The 16,492-nt window shown below is 40.4% G+C and overlaps 2 protein-coding genes across 3 annotated transcripts in view; both read right to left on the bottom strand.

Moving 5' to 3' along the window:
* Nucleotides 1-16,492, bottom strand: part of LOC121921898 (zinc finger protein 397-like) — a 942,727-nt gene that overhangs the window by 765,068 nt on the left and 161,167 nt on the right. The window lies entirely within an intron of this gene.
* The window catches only part of LOC121923630 (alpha-2-macroglobulin-like), an 82,203-nt gene that overhangs the window by 38,972 nt on the left and 26,739 nt on the right, over nucleotides 1-16,492 (bottom strand). The window contains exons 11-17 of the mRNA XM_042454222.1: nucleotides 12,294-12,449; nucleotides 10,510-10,734; nucleotides 6,406-6,469; nucleotides 4,354-4,496; nucleotides 2,746-2,895; nucleotides 1,593-1,834; nucleotides 555-589 (exon numbers count right to left, since the gene is read on the bottom strand). Of these exons, the coding sequence (XP_042310156.1) occupies nucleotides 555-589; nucleotides 1,593-1,834; nucleotides 2,746-2,895; nucleotides 4,354-4,496; nucleotides 6,406-6,469; nucleotides 10,510-10,734; nucleotides 12,294-12,449 (1,015 nt within the window). The remainder of the gene's footprint in view (nucleotides 1-554; nucleotides 590-1,592; nucleotides 1,835-2,745; nucleotides 2,896-4,353; nucleotides 4,497-6,405; nucleotides 6,470-10,509; nucleotides 10,735-12,293; nucleotides 12,450-16,492) is intronic.

The raw sequence follows: 16,492 nt of genomic DNA, 5'->3' as shown, positions 1-16,492 counted from the left end.
CTTTTCCTTCGCTTCCAGCCAAATGCTACAGCCCTTGCCTCCCCCCCCATGCCATCCCGTTCCTATCACAACAACAACAACAATAATTCACCCCAGAATGCCATCTCTGCATGCTCCATACTTGCGACCCCAGAATGCCTGTAGCACAATCATTCTGTATCAATTTGCCAAATTGAAAGGGAAACATTTGTAACATTCACATTGTAGCATTCGCATATTACACACACAATTTTTTTTTAAAAAAGCCTCTTGCAAAGTGAGGCGCTGGCAGCAAGCAAACGAAAGGGAAATGTAGCACAAGCAGACACATTCTATCAAAATGTATCGCCCTGTAGAAAAAGCATTCGCATAATGTGTCAAAAATAAAAATACGAAAAAATTGAGAGAGAGAAAAAGCTGCCTGCAAGGGAGGCATGTTCCGCTCGCTGCCCTCCCTCTGACTTAATCCCTCCCCTGAATTTGACCCAATCATGACCGGGGCGAAGTTTATATTTGCCAGGACCTGTTTTTTCTCAAAAGATACAGGTAAAACTCCGCTTTCAAAAGACCCGTACCAAGGGGCATTTGCCTCTGAACGGGTGTGATTTCGCTTGTGGAAGAATCGGGGCCAATATGAACTTCCCATGGTTAATCTGGTTTCTGAACCGGGGTAAAAGGTAGTCTGAATGGACAGGTAGACAGAGCACTGTGAGGGCAGGGAGAAACTGGCTCATTTGGCCAGTGTAGACAAGCCTGAAAGGGTGGGATTTGCCTCCATTCAACAAGGTTTCCCTAGCTGAGCAGACTTTGAACCCTTAACCCCCATTGTCCTAGTCCTACACTCAAACCACTGCACCATATTGGGTCTCTTTTAAGATAGCTATGGCCTGTTACAGACAGGCCAAAATAAAGCTGCTTCGGGTCTCTTTGGAGGTATGCTATTTAAATGATGCATGGGTCCTAAGAGTCCGGAGGTCGCGCCAAAGCCACACTCCATTCCTAAGCACCGGAGTGCAGCTTCCGGATTCTTAGGATGCATGCATCATTTAAGCAGCATACCTCCAAAGAGACCCGAAGCAGCTTTATTTTGGCAGTCTGTAACAGGCCTATATCAAGCCATCTTGCCATTCAGTGAAGTGGACTAGAAGGAAATATTTTTAGGGCATAGTATTAGAATCACAGAATCATAGAATCGTAGAGTTGGAAGAGACCACTAGGGCCATCCAGTCCAACCCCCTGCCATGCAGGAAATCCAAATCAAAGCATCCCTGACAGATGGTCATCCAGCCTCTGTTTGAAGACCTCCAAGGAGGAAGACTCCACCACTCTCTGAGGGTGTCTGTTCCACTGTCGAACAGCCCTTACTGTTAGGAAGTTCCTCCTAATGTTGAGGTGGAATCTTTTTTCCTTTAGCTTGCATCCATTGTTCCGGGTCCTGTTCTCTGGAGCAGCAGAAAACAAGCTTGCTCCCTCTTCAACATGACATCCTTTCAAATATTTAAACAGGGCTATTGGGTCAAGGATTAGCTGTGGAGCCTGTTGGGGGATACAGTGGCCAAACTTCTCCAAGTGTTGAATATCAACCTATGTTTTCTTTTCACCAAGCCCACTACTTGACCTCCTTGGTCCAGTTTCCAGTTTTTGGAGCCCAAAGCCATTTCAAGGACCCACTAGTGCTCACCTCAATAATTGTATAGGCATATCCGCTTTCAGGTGAATAAGTGTCAGGCTGGTAGCGAATACCATCTACAACTATCGTTTTGTAGGGCACACAGTGGATGTCATCGTGGTCCTTTACATTCCAGCTCTCATAATAATAGCCACTGAGCATCTTCACAGGCAGCAAGTTATAGACCTAAGGAAAGGAAAGCAGCCACAATTCAGCATGACATGAAAATTCTCCTCTGATGTAGCCGACAGATTCTGGCAGCCTCTCTAAATGTTACACCTTGAATGCAGCCCCAGGTGTGACTTAGGAATTTATTATACCAGCCTTGGTCTCATCTCAGACTTGCCACAACTGCTTTATTTACATGAACAGAACCATACTAGACTTGGGTTTTTCTTTATCACACCTCACTTTGATAGCGTGATGGTGGCCACTGATGGTCCTGCATGCTCTCTTCCTTATTTCCTCTTAGCACTGCCTTCCTCCCCTATGCCCTACCAGGATGCCTTTCTTTTTAAAAAAATCAAAATTACTATGGAAACACAATTGAGTGAACAAAAGGAGGAGGAAAAGAAAGGAAAGAAAGTGAAAAGTGTGTGTGTGTGTGTGTGTGTGTGTGTGTGTGTGTGTGTGTGTAAGAAAACACACAGCCTGGGAATAGTGAGGGGAAAGAGGAGAGGGAATAAAGAGGAAAATGACACCATGTGACTTCCCAATATTGGGATTGCCATGGACTGTCACTATCGCACTTGTGGAGTAATGGGGTGGCAGCGTGATTGGCTATTTATTGACAGGTTTTCCCATCAAAGAAAAGATGCCTCTTAACATCTGCATTTGAGGAAGTAGACTTTAGTCTACGAAAGCTCATGCTGCCAACTTTTTTCTTTCAGTTAGTCTCAAAGGTGCTATAAGATCTCTCTACATACTTTCTACAAATCAACACGGCTATATCTTTGAATGCCCTCTAACAATGTTTCAGAGGCACAGCAGCAATAGATCAGAAGTGACTCTGTTCAATAGGTAGAGACAAAGGTGCTAGTCTCTTGCTACAAGTGTGGTTTAAGACCTGCATGTGTTAAAGTCCTTAGCCATCTCACCGTTTGGGAAGAGAGTTCAGCCTCAGGTTTCAAGAGGAAGACACTCTTGTCCACAGCATGGATGGCACACAAAGAACCTTCAGAGGCTGCAAGGTGGAGCTGAGTGTCGCTGGAAGGCAAGCCTGTGGGATCAGTAAACCACAATTTCACCTGCAAAGAAAAGGGGGGAGAAGCAAAGAGAGCTATGATAAATTCCTTTATAAGCACAATATAATTGATAAAGCACAATGGGAGAAAATGGGGCCAAAATAACTGATAAGACGTAATGGGAATAAAACAGTAGAGGACACCAGGTAGTCTCTCCTAGAATATGAATTCTAGGTTTGGCATCTTATCCAGACTGTCCAACAGCCCCAGAATTTGGAGGGATTTGTACCTGCACTTAGCAGAATCCCATCACCTTTTTTATTTTTAAATTTGTCTTTATTAACTTGTTTCAAAAGCAGATGTGTTCAGCATGCTTGTACATGAGCCAAAACATACATAAGCAAAAGAATCTATAAAATTAAAGAATATACAAGGTTTCAATTGAAATAGTCAGCTTGGATGTCCATCCTATTAGGCTCATCTACATTTGCCAGAATTCTCTGGGCTGCCCTGGGCTTCAGATTCAGATGCCTCAGATTCCCTCCAAATCCCCCATTTACCAGATGCAGGTTTTTAGTGAATGATGGGTATCTGTCTTCCTGTGCAGTCCCTACAAGCTGGCTACAGCTACCACTGCAGACAAAAAGTTACTCTTATATCAGAATGAGGTACCCAGTCTTGTGTCATAGAGCAACTCAGGAATTTATCACACGAAGGAGATTGGGAATTTATCCTGTGAATATCCCAGAGAAACTGCGTAATTACGTAAAACGATTTCACATGATGTTGCACAAAACACACCATTAAAGTGGTCACAACAAAGCATTAACATGCATCTTTTTACTTTCAAATTTTCAGCAACAATGCATTTTCAGTATCACTTCATTTGCACAATTGAGTGTGATAATCATTCAATTACTCATCATTTCCACTTCATTTGCGGATGCTTTAAATGCACTTTAATCTCTCTTTAATGTCAAAATTAGCCCCAGTGTGATAAACTCCTCAGAGTGACTCATGCTGGGATGCTTGCAGGAGCCGCACGGCATCTGTTGCCACCACGTATTGCTCCGGGTTTTCTGGAAAACCCAGAGCAAAAGGTAAGTCTCTTATTGCAGGACTAGGAATGGAAACCCTGAATCAGGTCCAGGTGTTGTGAATCAGCCTAGACACAATTCAGGGTTTGGAGCCAACATAATGTAAATAGCACAGCATGAGTCTGGGATTCAGGGTTCATATGTAATGTAGACAAACCCATTACATCTTCACTTGGGAAGAAAGTCCAAAGACTGTTGCTTCCCCAGATTCAGTCAGTGATGATGAGGCAGCAAAGTTTTCAAAAGGCAAACCATTGCTTCTGAGGGCTCCTGGGAGCGATTGTTCATTTGGGCAATTAATTTTTTTTAACTAGAAAAAGAGTCACAAGCCACATGGGGTGACTGAAACTGCAAAGCCAGGCTTGTGGTCTTCTTATGCTCCAGGGGCCAGGGCTTTCACTTGCTTTGGCCTAGTCAACTTTACCTTGTTTAAGAAGCAGTTTTCAATATTAATTTCGTAAGAGTCTGCCACAAGTTCTCCATTGGGCAGAATAGTGTATAGTAGCAAACGGGCCAGAGGAGCAGCATGGATGTTGAAGGTCATATCCAGAGAGAATATCCCTTTAGCTGGTAATGAAAGAATTTCAAGAAACAAAAACAAAAAATTAATTCTAACATGTCTCTTTCAGCTGAGCTTCAGCAACCAAGATGGCCAGGAGTACAAACTGAGGAAACAGTGAAGCACATCAGCCATCAGTTTTGCAAATAAAATTCTCAAGTTTTGGGAAGCCTGAAATGTTGAGCTCTGCTAACCAGCCGACCCAAAGGCCAATTGCTTGCATTTCTATATTGGCTGCCAGAGATGTAGGCTGGAAAAATTTTCTACTGAAAATGTTCAGATGCTATGTTTTTCCATAGAAAACTTTCCACACAAAAAGCATGCAGACACATTTATCCTTTTATTGTCTGGCTTGTTCTACTGCAATAAATCCTTTAGTAAAAGAGAATGTCCCGCTAGGACTGAATCAGATTTTTCCTAACTTGAAATGGAACTGATATGCAGCGCAGAGCTTGAGTGAGTGAAGCTGAAGGCAAAATAGTTATACCACCACAAAAGTTAAATTGTTAATATAACATATATCAGGTAAAGGTCTCTTTATGTATTTAAAAAAGTGTTTTTAAAAATCTGGTCATTTTTTGGGTACCATCTCCAAGATATCACTGTGTGTGTGTGTGTGTGTGTACACACACAGTGGGCCCTTCCCTTATACGGGGGATCCATTCTGGACCTCCCTGTGTAAGGGAAAAAATGTGTATGCTCGAGGACCATTGAAAATAATGGGGTGCATGCGGTGCATGTGCCACAGGCGCACGTGCCACTTTTTCCCACATGTGGCTTCAGCATAAGCTGAAAGCTGCATATGGTGCAGGAACACTGTATATACACACACACTTGAAATCCAAAACTCTTCTAGACCCAAACATTTTGGATAAGGAAGATTTAGCCTCTACCTATAAGCAGTTTTCACATCATTAGAAATATTCCAGTAAAATAATTTCTACTTCAGGCTTTGCACGAGTTTGAATACTGTATAACATTTTAAGATATGGTAAAGCAGATAATATTATTTGCAGAAAATTGTCCGGTTCTGTTTTCCCCCTCAGGAAAACTCACTTCTCTGGCTGCAGAGATGTTTGGGACCAACACAGATGAGGAAGAAACAACTGAGCTCTGTTGCCACACAGCCATTGTCTGGACTAAACAGAAAGAGGCAATCCTAGTTCATAAGAATAGGCAATGAATAGGAGCAGAGCTGGCCTTTCCATTAGGCACAATGAAACACAGGTGATTTCTCAGGTCAGTCCATCCACAATGAATGACTCTGAGAACTTTAGGAAGTAGCCAGTTCTGTGCAAAACCACATTGGCTGCTTTCTTGCAATCAGTGCAGTTCTCCACAGAGCCTTCTTGATTTTTGGTGAGGAGGTACAGACAGCAAGGGCAAGGCGGCACATTGCTGTGCACTTCTCTCTGCATCCCAGAAATAAGAAAACATCAAAAACTGGCAGTAACTATTACTACTACTACTACTACTATACTACTACTATCATTACTATTACTATTATTATTTCTCTCTCTTCTGTCTCCCAATTGTATTTTTATCTTTTGAAAATGCCTTTGCCACTAGAATAACTTAAATATGATATTACATGCCTAGGAAACCCATATACAACAAAAAGATTTAAAGTATCTTAAGAACAATAAATTGGAAGAAAGCCTTGCAACAAGCAACAAGCAAAGAGGCATCATCTTTTAGGTCAACAGAAGAAACTTAGTGAAATAATTATTTAAAGACCCAAACAGATTCTACATTGGTCTAGAAGTACAAATCCAAGATTCAAAAATGATAGTCAGTATATGCACCCAGTTAGAAAGCAAGGATAATTCCCCCCAAAAAAAGCTTTCAAAAGAAATATCAGAGTACAACTATGGTGTATTAATCCTAAAAAGCAGCAAGAGGAGGGGAAGTGTTTACCTTCTCTGTGTGTCTCTGGCAGAATGTAGGTCCCATCTTGCACAATTCTCCCTTTACCTGCCACCTGCAGGGAAGAAGGAAACAGCTAGTGGGTATGATATTGATGCAGAAGTCTGGCAGAGATTTGGTCATTGCCCACTGTTGGCTGATGGTTGCTCTATGGCAGCAGGAATCTGCTCTGGGTTTTGGATTGAACTCCAAAGAAGGTAACCAAGACTGCGCCCACACTGCAAAAATAATATAGGTTGACACCACTTTAACTGCCATGGCTCTATCCTCTGGAATGCTGAGGTTTGTGGTTTGTTGTGGCACCAGAGCTCTCTGATAGAGAAGGCTAAATACCTCACAAAGCTACAATTCCCAGAATTCCACAGCACTAAACCAATGGCAGTTCAGGTGGTATCAACCTGGATTATTTCTGCAGTGCATATGCAGCTGAGCAAAATACTGAGCCTTATTCCCCAAAACAGATTGTCATCGCCATTGTGGTTCTTGTGGTGAACTTTAAATAATAATTTCATTATTGTATTATATTAATACTTCTTAATTATATTGATTAATATTAATTCATCCATATTATATCAATTATTATTACAGATTGGGTCTCCCCTTTCAGAAATGCTTGGGACCAGAAGTGTTTTGGATTTCCTCCTGTATTATGTATATTATATGTGTGTGTGTGTGTGTGTGTATATATATATATATATATATATATTGTGTGTGTGTGTGTGTGTGTGTGTGTGTGTGTGTGTGTGTGTGTATCATTGAGATGGGACCCAAGTCCAAACATAAAATTCATGTATGTTTTGTGTACATCTTATAGACATAGTTGAAGGTAATTTTATACATAACATTTTAAATAATTTTGTGCATGAAAAAAGGCTGCATCTGCACTGTAGAAATAATCTATTTTGCTGTGGCACTAGGGCTCTCTGATGGAGAAGGCTAAATATCTCACAAAACTACAATTCTCAGAAATCCATATCACTGAGCCATGACAGTTAAAGCGGGGTCAATGTGGATTATGTCTACAATGCGGATACAGCCAAAGTTTGTGTACACTGACCTGTCAGAAAGCAAAAGTGTCACTATCTTAGCCACCCATGTGGGGCATTTTGGGTTTTGGGGTATTTTTTGATTTCAGAAATCTGGCTAAGGGAGACTGAACCTCTAACAGTACTACAACAATGTAAAACATACACTTAAAATGATTTTTAAAAATGATTTTAAAACAGTACCCTATAAAACAATACAGCTCCCTCTGAAACACCCTTTCCTTAAAAACAATCAGTTTTAGAAACCTGTTCAGCCCCTTAGACAGCTCATTTAAAGACTGATATAACCTTACAGTAGATTCACTGTGTCCTGCTCACACTAACCACAGCTGCAACTCCTGTTTACAACCCAATGTTTAGTATATTTGGTGGCCACATCCAGGTTCTGGAAGTTTCTGCTAAGAAAGGTTAAATGGCCTCTCTCCCTTGTTGTGTGCCTTCAAGTCATTTCTGACTTATGTTGACCCTAAGGCAAACCTATTATGGGGTTTTCTTGGTAAGATTTGTTCAGAGGAGGTTTGCCATTGCCTTCCCCTGAGGCTGTGACTTGCCCATAGTCACCCAGTGGGTGTCATGGATGAGTGGGAAATTGAACCCTGATCTGCAGAGTTGTAATCTAACACTCAAAATACTATGCCACACTGGCCCTCCGGTATCCCTCCCTACTTAATTATTTGAAATCATTCAAATATCATTTCATTCATTAACTCAGTATTGCAAAGTTGATTGTTTTATCACTTAGTCCCTACCTACATAAAGGGATGCTGGGTTTGTTTTGCGTACATTCAAATTCCAATTGAATTGTGAGTGATGATATCTTTTTCATTTCCTATACTCTCTGATCTCACTACTCACAATATCCCAGTTCCCCCAGTATACAAATATACTTTCAAGCACTAGGATTAACAGAATGAAAATTGCAGAGGTTTCCTGTACCTTTAATTATTGTGCAGAAGGGGGAATTTCAGCAGGAGATGCTTGCTACCTATATTTATAACAAGAAATAGCTGCTGAAATGCCCTCTTCTTATTGTTGTTGAGTGCCTTCAAGTTGCTTCTGACTTATGGTGCCCCGAAAGATGAATTTATCATGATGTTTTCTTAACAGGATTTGCTGGAGGGGGTTGCTTTTGCCTCTCTCTGAGGCTGAGACAGTGTGACTTGCCTAAGATAAGCCAGATGATGTCTATGGCAAGCAGGAATTCAAACCTTGGTTTCCAGAGTCATAGTTCAACACTCAAATCACTACAAGAGCCCTCTCCAGTTTTCAGTCTGTGCAACCCTATCTGTGCAACTAAGGCTGATACATGATGGAGCTGAAGAAGTGAACTATAATCCACAAAACAGATGCCACAATAAATTAGTTAAAGGCCTAAATGCTAAATGTGTACATCGGCACCAACATCAGGTTTCAAGCCTGAATTCACATGCAGTTTAGCAGCCAAACATAGGCTGCTAAATCTGAAGTACAAATTCCATATGAAGCTTGTTTATTCTATTGATTTCAAATGGATTCATCCCTGACTTTGCTTGGATTACCCAAGATGTAAGGTAAAACAAACATTCCAAAGGTAAACATTATTTAAAGTTGATATAAGGCAATACAACAAACCCCTCTCTTCAGATTGAAAGGAGCAGCAACTGAAAGTCATGTATCTCATGTATATCTAATGAAGGTCAAAGCAGAGATTATGCAAGTCACCATATTATAACGGAGAGGCCAAGGCCATTTTTATCGTCCTTAAAACCTCCCCTAGCACCCCTCCAAAACTCCTTCTTTTGCCCTCAGATCCCTAATACGTCCTAAGGATGTGTGAAATCCAGGCTGAGCTTGGCCATTTGATACCAGAACTTGGCAAGTTACTTTTAAATAGTAATTACTTCCCATTCATTCTTGAAGTATCTGAATTACTCATTAGCAACATTTAAAAAAGTAACTCAGTGTCTTGCTTTTTTTTACTTTTGGGGACTTGCTTTCCATTGCTAAATTGGATCGCATAAAAGCTGAAAGATTTCTGGCAAAATATCTCTAAAATATGAGATTCTCCTTTAAAACCAATCTTTAAAATGCTGCTTCTTACACCAATAGCATACTTCTATTATTTTCTCATTATTATTATTTTAAAATAATAATACAGGTTGAATCTTTCTTATCCAGAATCCCAAAATCTGAAATACTCCAAAAACCAAAACTCTGGGATAGTGACACCTTTGCTTTCTGATGCTTTCTGATGGCATACCAACTTTGTTTCATGCAAAACATTATTTAAAAATACTGTATAAAATTAACTTCAGGCTAAGTGTATAAACACTTTATAAATCATAAATGAATTCTGTATTTTGACTTGGGTCTCATTTCTAAGATATCTCATTACATACACAAGTGCAAATACAAGTATTCCAAAATCCAAAACACTTCCAGTCCCAAGCATTTTACGTCTGTTTTTTTCTAAAGGTTGCAACCTTATTTTTAATTAAAATTTTATTAATACAGTCTAAAACAAAACATGAGAACAAACAATACACCAAATCAACAATAAATACAGGCACCTGGGTTATGGCCTGTACTTCACGTCTGTTGAAGGCCCAAGTACAGTACTTATATTGAACAATGGATAAGTCGACCCAGGCTTTCTAAGTCATTAAAATTTCACTAAAATTTTCACTAAAATTTCTAGACTTATACATGAGTATATACCATAATTTTAAAATATTACTATTAGAGTTTTGAGTTTGAATCAGGGACTTTATCACTCCGAATGGTAATTCCTCCTAAGCAGGTCTCAGATGTTCTCCCACCTTTTTAGCTCATGCAGCTGGCCCTCCTAGCATCCACGGCTTAAAAATATTCCAAAAGTATAAGTTCCAAATAGCAAACCTTGATTTTCCATTTTATATAAGGGACACCATTTTACTATGCCATTGTGTTTAATGGGACTTGAGCATCCACAGGATTTGTTATCCATGAGGGGTCCTGCTGGAACCAAACCCCAGAGGGTAACAAGAACCCACTGTACTATCAAAAGTAAGCTCGGTCCATTCAGACATACCAAATAGTGGAAAACAATCTTCTCCTGTTTGATGACTTCCAGATTCAGAGCATAACGCACTTGGACTGGATGGTGTTCTCCACATTGTAATGTCTTAGAAACAGTTAAAATATGGATGTAGCTTTGACTTGGTGAGTAGAACAAGGATGCCCTCTGATATGCAGATTGATGAATGGGAAACTTCCAGTTTCTGTCATAACAAGATGCTTCTGCTTTATATTGAGCCTGGTGAAAAAGATGACAATCATAAATGAGGATGTTCAGAAGTTGGAAAAATGATTTAGATTGTCAAATAACAAAGCACCTTCTCTAATGAGCAGCTCACACCCCCATGAGTATGATATTCTATATTCTCCTCTAAGAGAGTATCCACACTGTAGAATTAAAGCAGTTCAACACCAGTTTAAGAGCATGACTCTATCCTACAGAATCCTGAGCTTTATGAGAGACCAGGCTTAATGCCTCACCAACGTACAAATCCCATTATTATGTACAATAATCCCCCTAAGAGAGGGATGATACCACTGCTCCCCAAACACCTGACTTTTGGCAGAAATGGCCTAAATCCATTTAAAATGCTGGAGCACAGCAGAAGAGATGATATGACTGGGAGGAAAAAGGAAAAAGCCCCTATTCTTCCCCCCCTGCTTCTTTGCATTTAAGCTTTCAAATAGCAGAGCTGTCCATATAATAATGTTGTTGAATGTTGCTTAACAAGATACGTGTGTGTGTGTGTGACGAATACAGGGTCACTGTGTTGAGCAACAATTGGCAATGTTGCTGCAAAGACAGACCTGCTTTTTGGCAGCATTTCTTCCATTCCACTATTTCTTGAGCAATAATTTTATCAGGTTGCCAGATTTCAGGACCTGACCTGTTTCCATGAGACATTTCGGAAGGGAGACAAGGGTGCAAATTCTTCAGCTTTGTGGGGTAGAGAGCTTAGCTCTGGACAGGAAGGAAAGAGATGTGCAAATCTCCGCTTGCTTGCAACAGTTTGCAAAGATTAGATTTGTTGGTGCAATGTGCAAAGACTCTCAAAAGGTTTTAAGGATTTATTGAATTACTGAATTTACTGAATTTCCTTCCCTTGCAGTTGTTGCCAGGGTTCATACTACGCTCTGCTCTGCATTGCAGCTCTTGTCTCAGTGACGGTGTTGGCTGTCTTCACTCTTGGTTCCTATCAGGTCCCCATTTGTCACCCAGTGCCACCGCTGTGGGCACAAGCTGCTCTGAGGTCAGAATGAGGCTTTCAGCATTAATACCATGGCTGGGCACCTCATTCTGACCTAAACAGCAGAACTGAGTGACAAACAGGGACCTCACGGGAAGGTAGACATTAATCATAAATCGTAAGTCCCTTATATCATTGAATGTAATGGCAATAGCTTTGATATAAACTACTAGTAAAATTAAAACTGTGCCTTTAAATTATAGTATCATAAGCACAGCCTAATTGTATTACATGTACATAGTTTCAGGTGCTTAAAGTGAAAATTTGTTTAAAAAGTGAAAATTTGGTAAGATGTGATATTTTTAATAAGATTTTTAAAAAGACTAAAAACTTTTTTAAAAACCCAATGTTTCTCCTGTATCTGCCCACTGAGCCTCACCCCACTCATGCCTTCTCTTCCAATGATATCCAGGGTTTTAAAAGGATGCAGGCAAATGCATCAACCCATTTCTACCAAAAGGCAGGCATTTGGGGAGTAGTGGTGCCACCCGTGCTTAAGGTGTCACTCGTAATGGTCTGCACCCCGCACTACCCCTTCAGCAACACTCACCTGGACATTAATAGATTCATGTGTGAAATTAGTGGTGTCTATGGAAAACTCAGCTTGTCCCAGGGCATCAGTAGTATAGTTGGCCTTGAAGGCACCTACAGTAATCGTGATTGTTTTGTTGGCAATGGGCTGATTGGTACCATCTACTAGCTTCACCTGGATATGAAAACAAACAAACACATACATCAACCTGTTATATTTTTTTAAAAGGACATTACTATGTAAGACTGGAACCTGTAAGAGCAGGTCTGTAGTAAGTGAGTTGCAATGGAAATAAGCATAAAGGGACAAAAATTGAAGCGGAGTTTGAGAAATGAAATCCCACTTACTGGAAGAGTTCGACTCAAGACACTCAAAAATCCAAAGGAAAGCATGCAAAAGTTACTTTTTTGGGGTGACAATTTACCAACTTCAGGGAGTTGTAGTCCAAGATTTCCTAGTACTGGAGCTGCCAAATTTATCCACTTGTTCTTAGGGCCTTTGTTGTTGTTGTTGTTGTTGTGTGCCTTCAAGTGGAAGGCACACAACAGTGGAATGCACTCCCTTGAAGTGTAGTGGAGTCTTCTTCTTTGGAGGTCTTTAAACAGAGACTGGGTGGCCATCTGTTAGGGGTGCTTCGATTGTGAGTTCCTGCATGGCAGAGGATTGGACTGGATGGCCCTTGTGGTCACTTCCAACTCTATGATTCTAAATCACTTCTGACTTTTGGTGATCGTAAGGTGAACCTATCAAAGGGTTTTCTTGGTGAGATTTGTTCAGAGGTGGTTTGGATTTTATTGCCTTCCTCTAAGGCTGAGAATATATGACTCATCCATGTCCACCCAATGAGTTTCATGGCTCAGTGGCAATTTCAACCATGGTCTCCAGAGTCACAATCCAACACTCAAACCACTATACCACACTGGGTCTCTCTTAGGGTCTCCCTAAGACATTTTCTTTTCTTTCCTCAGAGGATGGGATGAGGCCTTTGTTAAGGAAAAGCAACATGGGACATACAGTGAAAGAAGTAAAACATGTATGTGAGAGTCAGGGTGACTCAGCAAAAGCAATTAGAAGCCACACAGGTGTAAAAGGTAATATAATTAACAAGTCCTAAATGCCAAGGACAGAAATGCAAAGTGGATAATTGAACACACCTGAGAATTGTTAAGTGAACAAGGCTGAGATGATGAAATCACTAATTATGGGATGAACCAAGAGAACCAATGAGAATGGTTATACACGCCCACTGGGTGGAAACTGACAAGAGTGGGTGGTATTTTGCAATGACTATAATAATGGCTATGAATCCCAATGTATTTTGTGGGTAGTAGTAGTGGAGGAGTATTGGATAGTTTTGGAGCTGTATATAGTAGAATAAAGTAGATCTTTTATTTAAGACTACTGAGTTGTCTGGTGTCTTGGGTTAAGCTACAAGAGCCAGCTGGATCCTGAAGAAGGGTGAAGACTTCTGTGGAAAAGCAAGAGTGAGAAGGCTTGGAGAGTTTGTCAGGGTCTTCAGCCTATTCTCTGTAACTCTGCTGCTTTAGAGCAAAGCTTTATCCACTGGCCAAAACTGGTCAGTGCCGGTGCGTAACAAGGTGGTGAGTTCGAGCCAGAGGTGAAGAGCTACAATTCCCATCATCCCTGACAGCCTTAGGATGGGCAAATATGTCAGATTTGCTTTTTTTTATGCATTCAAATGTTTTAAACTTCAACTTCTCTTCATCCCAATTAGGAAATCAATGTACTGTATTAATTTGGTTATATTCTTAAAACATGAACGGAAACAATATCTTGCGTCATTTCTACCAGGCAAACTCGGTAGGCCAGGTACCACCAACCTGATCACACTGGGGCTAATTTCAGCATTAAAGAGAGATTAAAGCACATTTAAAGCATCCTGCAAATAAAGTGGAAATGAGGAGTAGTTGTGCAAATGATTATCACATGCAATTGTGCAAATAAAGTGATATCAGAAATGCAGTCGCTGAAACCCCGAAAGTAAAAAAGATGAACGTTAATGCTTCTTTGTCACCATTTTAATGATGGGTTTTGTGCAACATTGTGTGGAATCATTTTGGGTAATTATGTGGTCTTTCCGGAATAAACTCCCAATCTCCTTTGTGTGATAAACTCCATAGAGTTGTTGTAGGATGTATCTGGAATGTATCTACACTGTAGAAATACTACAGTTTGACACTACTTGAACTGCCATGGCTTCATCTTACAGAATCCTGGGAAGTATAGTTTTGTGAGGCACCAGCATTCTAAAGACCTTGTAAAACTATAGATTGTAGGATGAAGCTACAGCACTTAAAGTGGTGTCAAACTCCATGATTTCTACAGTGAGATGAACCCTTTAAAAAAAGAGAGATGGCATGATTCTCATCTAGCACTGCAGCTCAATTAAAGTAAGTAACCACTTGTACTAAAATGGGTTCAAATCTACATTTTGGCACTCAAATCTCTGTGTCCTGATGGGTGCCACTTTCTTTCACATGCAAGTTTTGTTTTAGTATTCAGTTCTTTCTATTGGAAATATTAAGAAAAATGTGGATGTTGGCAAGTTCTTACCAAAACAACAGAAACAAAATAGTCTTTTACCCTAAATGGTACTCCTCCCTCAGCCAACTTTCAGAAGCTGACTAGTTATGGGCTGTCACATTAGTTTCAATTTATGGCAATCTTATGCATGAGAAACCTTCAAAGAACCTGTTATTAACAGCCCTGCTCAGGTCTTGCAAACCCAGGGCAGCCAAGCCTTCCCTGACTGAGTCAATCCATCTGTAAAGTGGTCCCCTTCTTTTCCTGCTGCCTTCCATTTTACCAAGGATTACTGTATATACTCGACTATAAATTGACCTTATGTATAAGTCTAGAGCAGGTTTTGGGGCCAAAATTATGGATTTTGATATGACATAAGTCGAGGGTTAGGGTTATGTAATAAAGAATGTAAAGGATAAAGCAAAGGAAAATGATGCCAAAGAACTTACAAGATTACAGGAGGCATAATTGTTTGTATTCACACTGAAGGATGGAGGGATGAAAGAGCAGAGGCAGGTCAACCCTTCCAGGACAGATTATAGTCTTGTGTTTTACTGGGGATGATTTCTATTTCTATGAAAGTTAAACTACAGTACTTACATTGACCCGTGGATAAGTCGATTCAGTTTTTTGGGGTAAAATTTTTGACTAAAATTTCTAGACTTATACATAAATATATACAGTATTCTCTTTTCCAATCAGTCATGTCATCATGTGATTTATCCAAAGTATGACAGCCACCACATAGTAATTTTGGCTTCTAGTGCGTGTTCAAGCCTGATTTGTTCTCAGACCCGTTCATTTGCTTTTTTAGAAGTCCATGGCATCTGTAGAACAATTCATTAGTACCACATTTCAAATTAACTATTTCTCCCCACCTTTCTTTACGGTCCAGCTTTCAATCCATCCATAGAAATACTATGGCACAGATGAGCCTAACTTTGATATTCAATTGTATATAGCAATGATAAAACTGACATGACTAGTAGTTGAATTCACACTAGCAATGGGTATCACATCTGAGGTAGCAGACCAGGTGCCCATTCACACTACAGCATTATAGCATTATAATTCCACTTTAACTGCCATGGTTCAGTCCTGTGGAATCCTGAAATTTGCAGTTTAGGGATAGACATATAGCATTCTCTGCCAAAGGGTTCTGAATCATCACAAAGGTTCCAGTCCCAGGATTCCACAGGTCAGAACCACTCAGGACTTTATCATACTAGCCAAACCGTGCTCTTTAACGGATTTTGGACATCAGCTGCCAGAATCCCAGACTATTGGCCAACATGGCTGAGGCTTCTGGGAGCTGAAGTCCAAAATCTCTTAAAGGACACAGTTTGGGGACCACTACATTAGAGGATGACACTGGCAAACCCCCTCCAAAGAAACCTGCCAAGAAAACCTTATGATAGATTCATCTTAGGATTGCCATAAAGTAAAAAAATGACTGGGAGACATGCAACAACAACAACAAAGGCTGTCCCGCCACCATTTCACTTGTTTCAGAATGCAAGCATACTGATTTGGCATCATTTGTTACTGCATTTTCCCCCATGACATCACTTTGGAGATCTATAATTGTGTGATCTGTTTTCTGCACTACCAAAAGCCACCTTTCATGAGGAAGGTGAGGAGACAAGTGATGGCGGCTGCCAACCACCTCTTGA

This window comes from Sceloporus undulatus, chromosome 2 (genome assembly GCF_019175285.1).
Source record: "Sceloporus undulatus isolate JIND9_A2432 ecotype Alabama chromosome 2, SceUnd_v1.1, whole genome shotgun sequence".
NCBI lineage: Eukaryota > Metazoa > Chordata > Lepidosauria > Squamata > Phrynosomatidae > Sceloporus > Sceloporus undulatus.
Note: the sequence above shows the minus strand (reverse complement) of the source record. Positions and strands in the feature narration are given on the sequence as shown.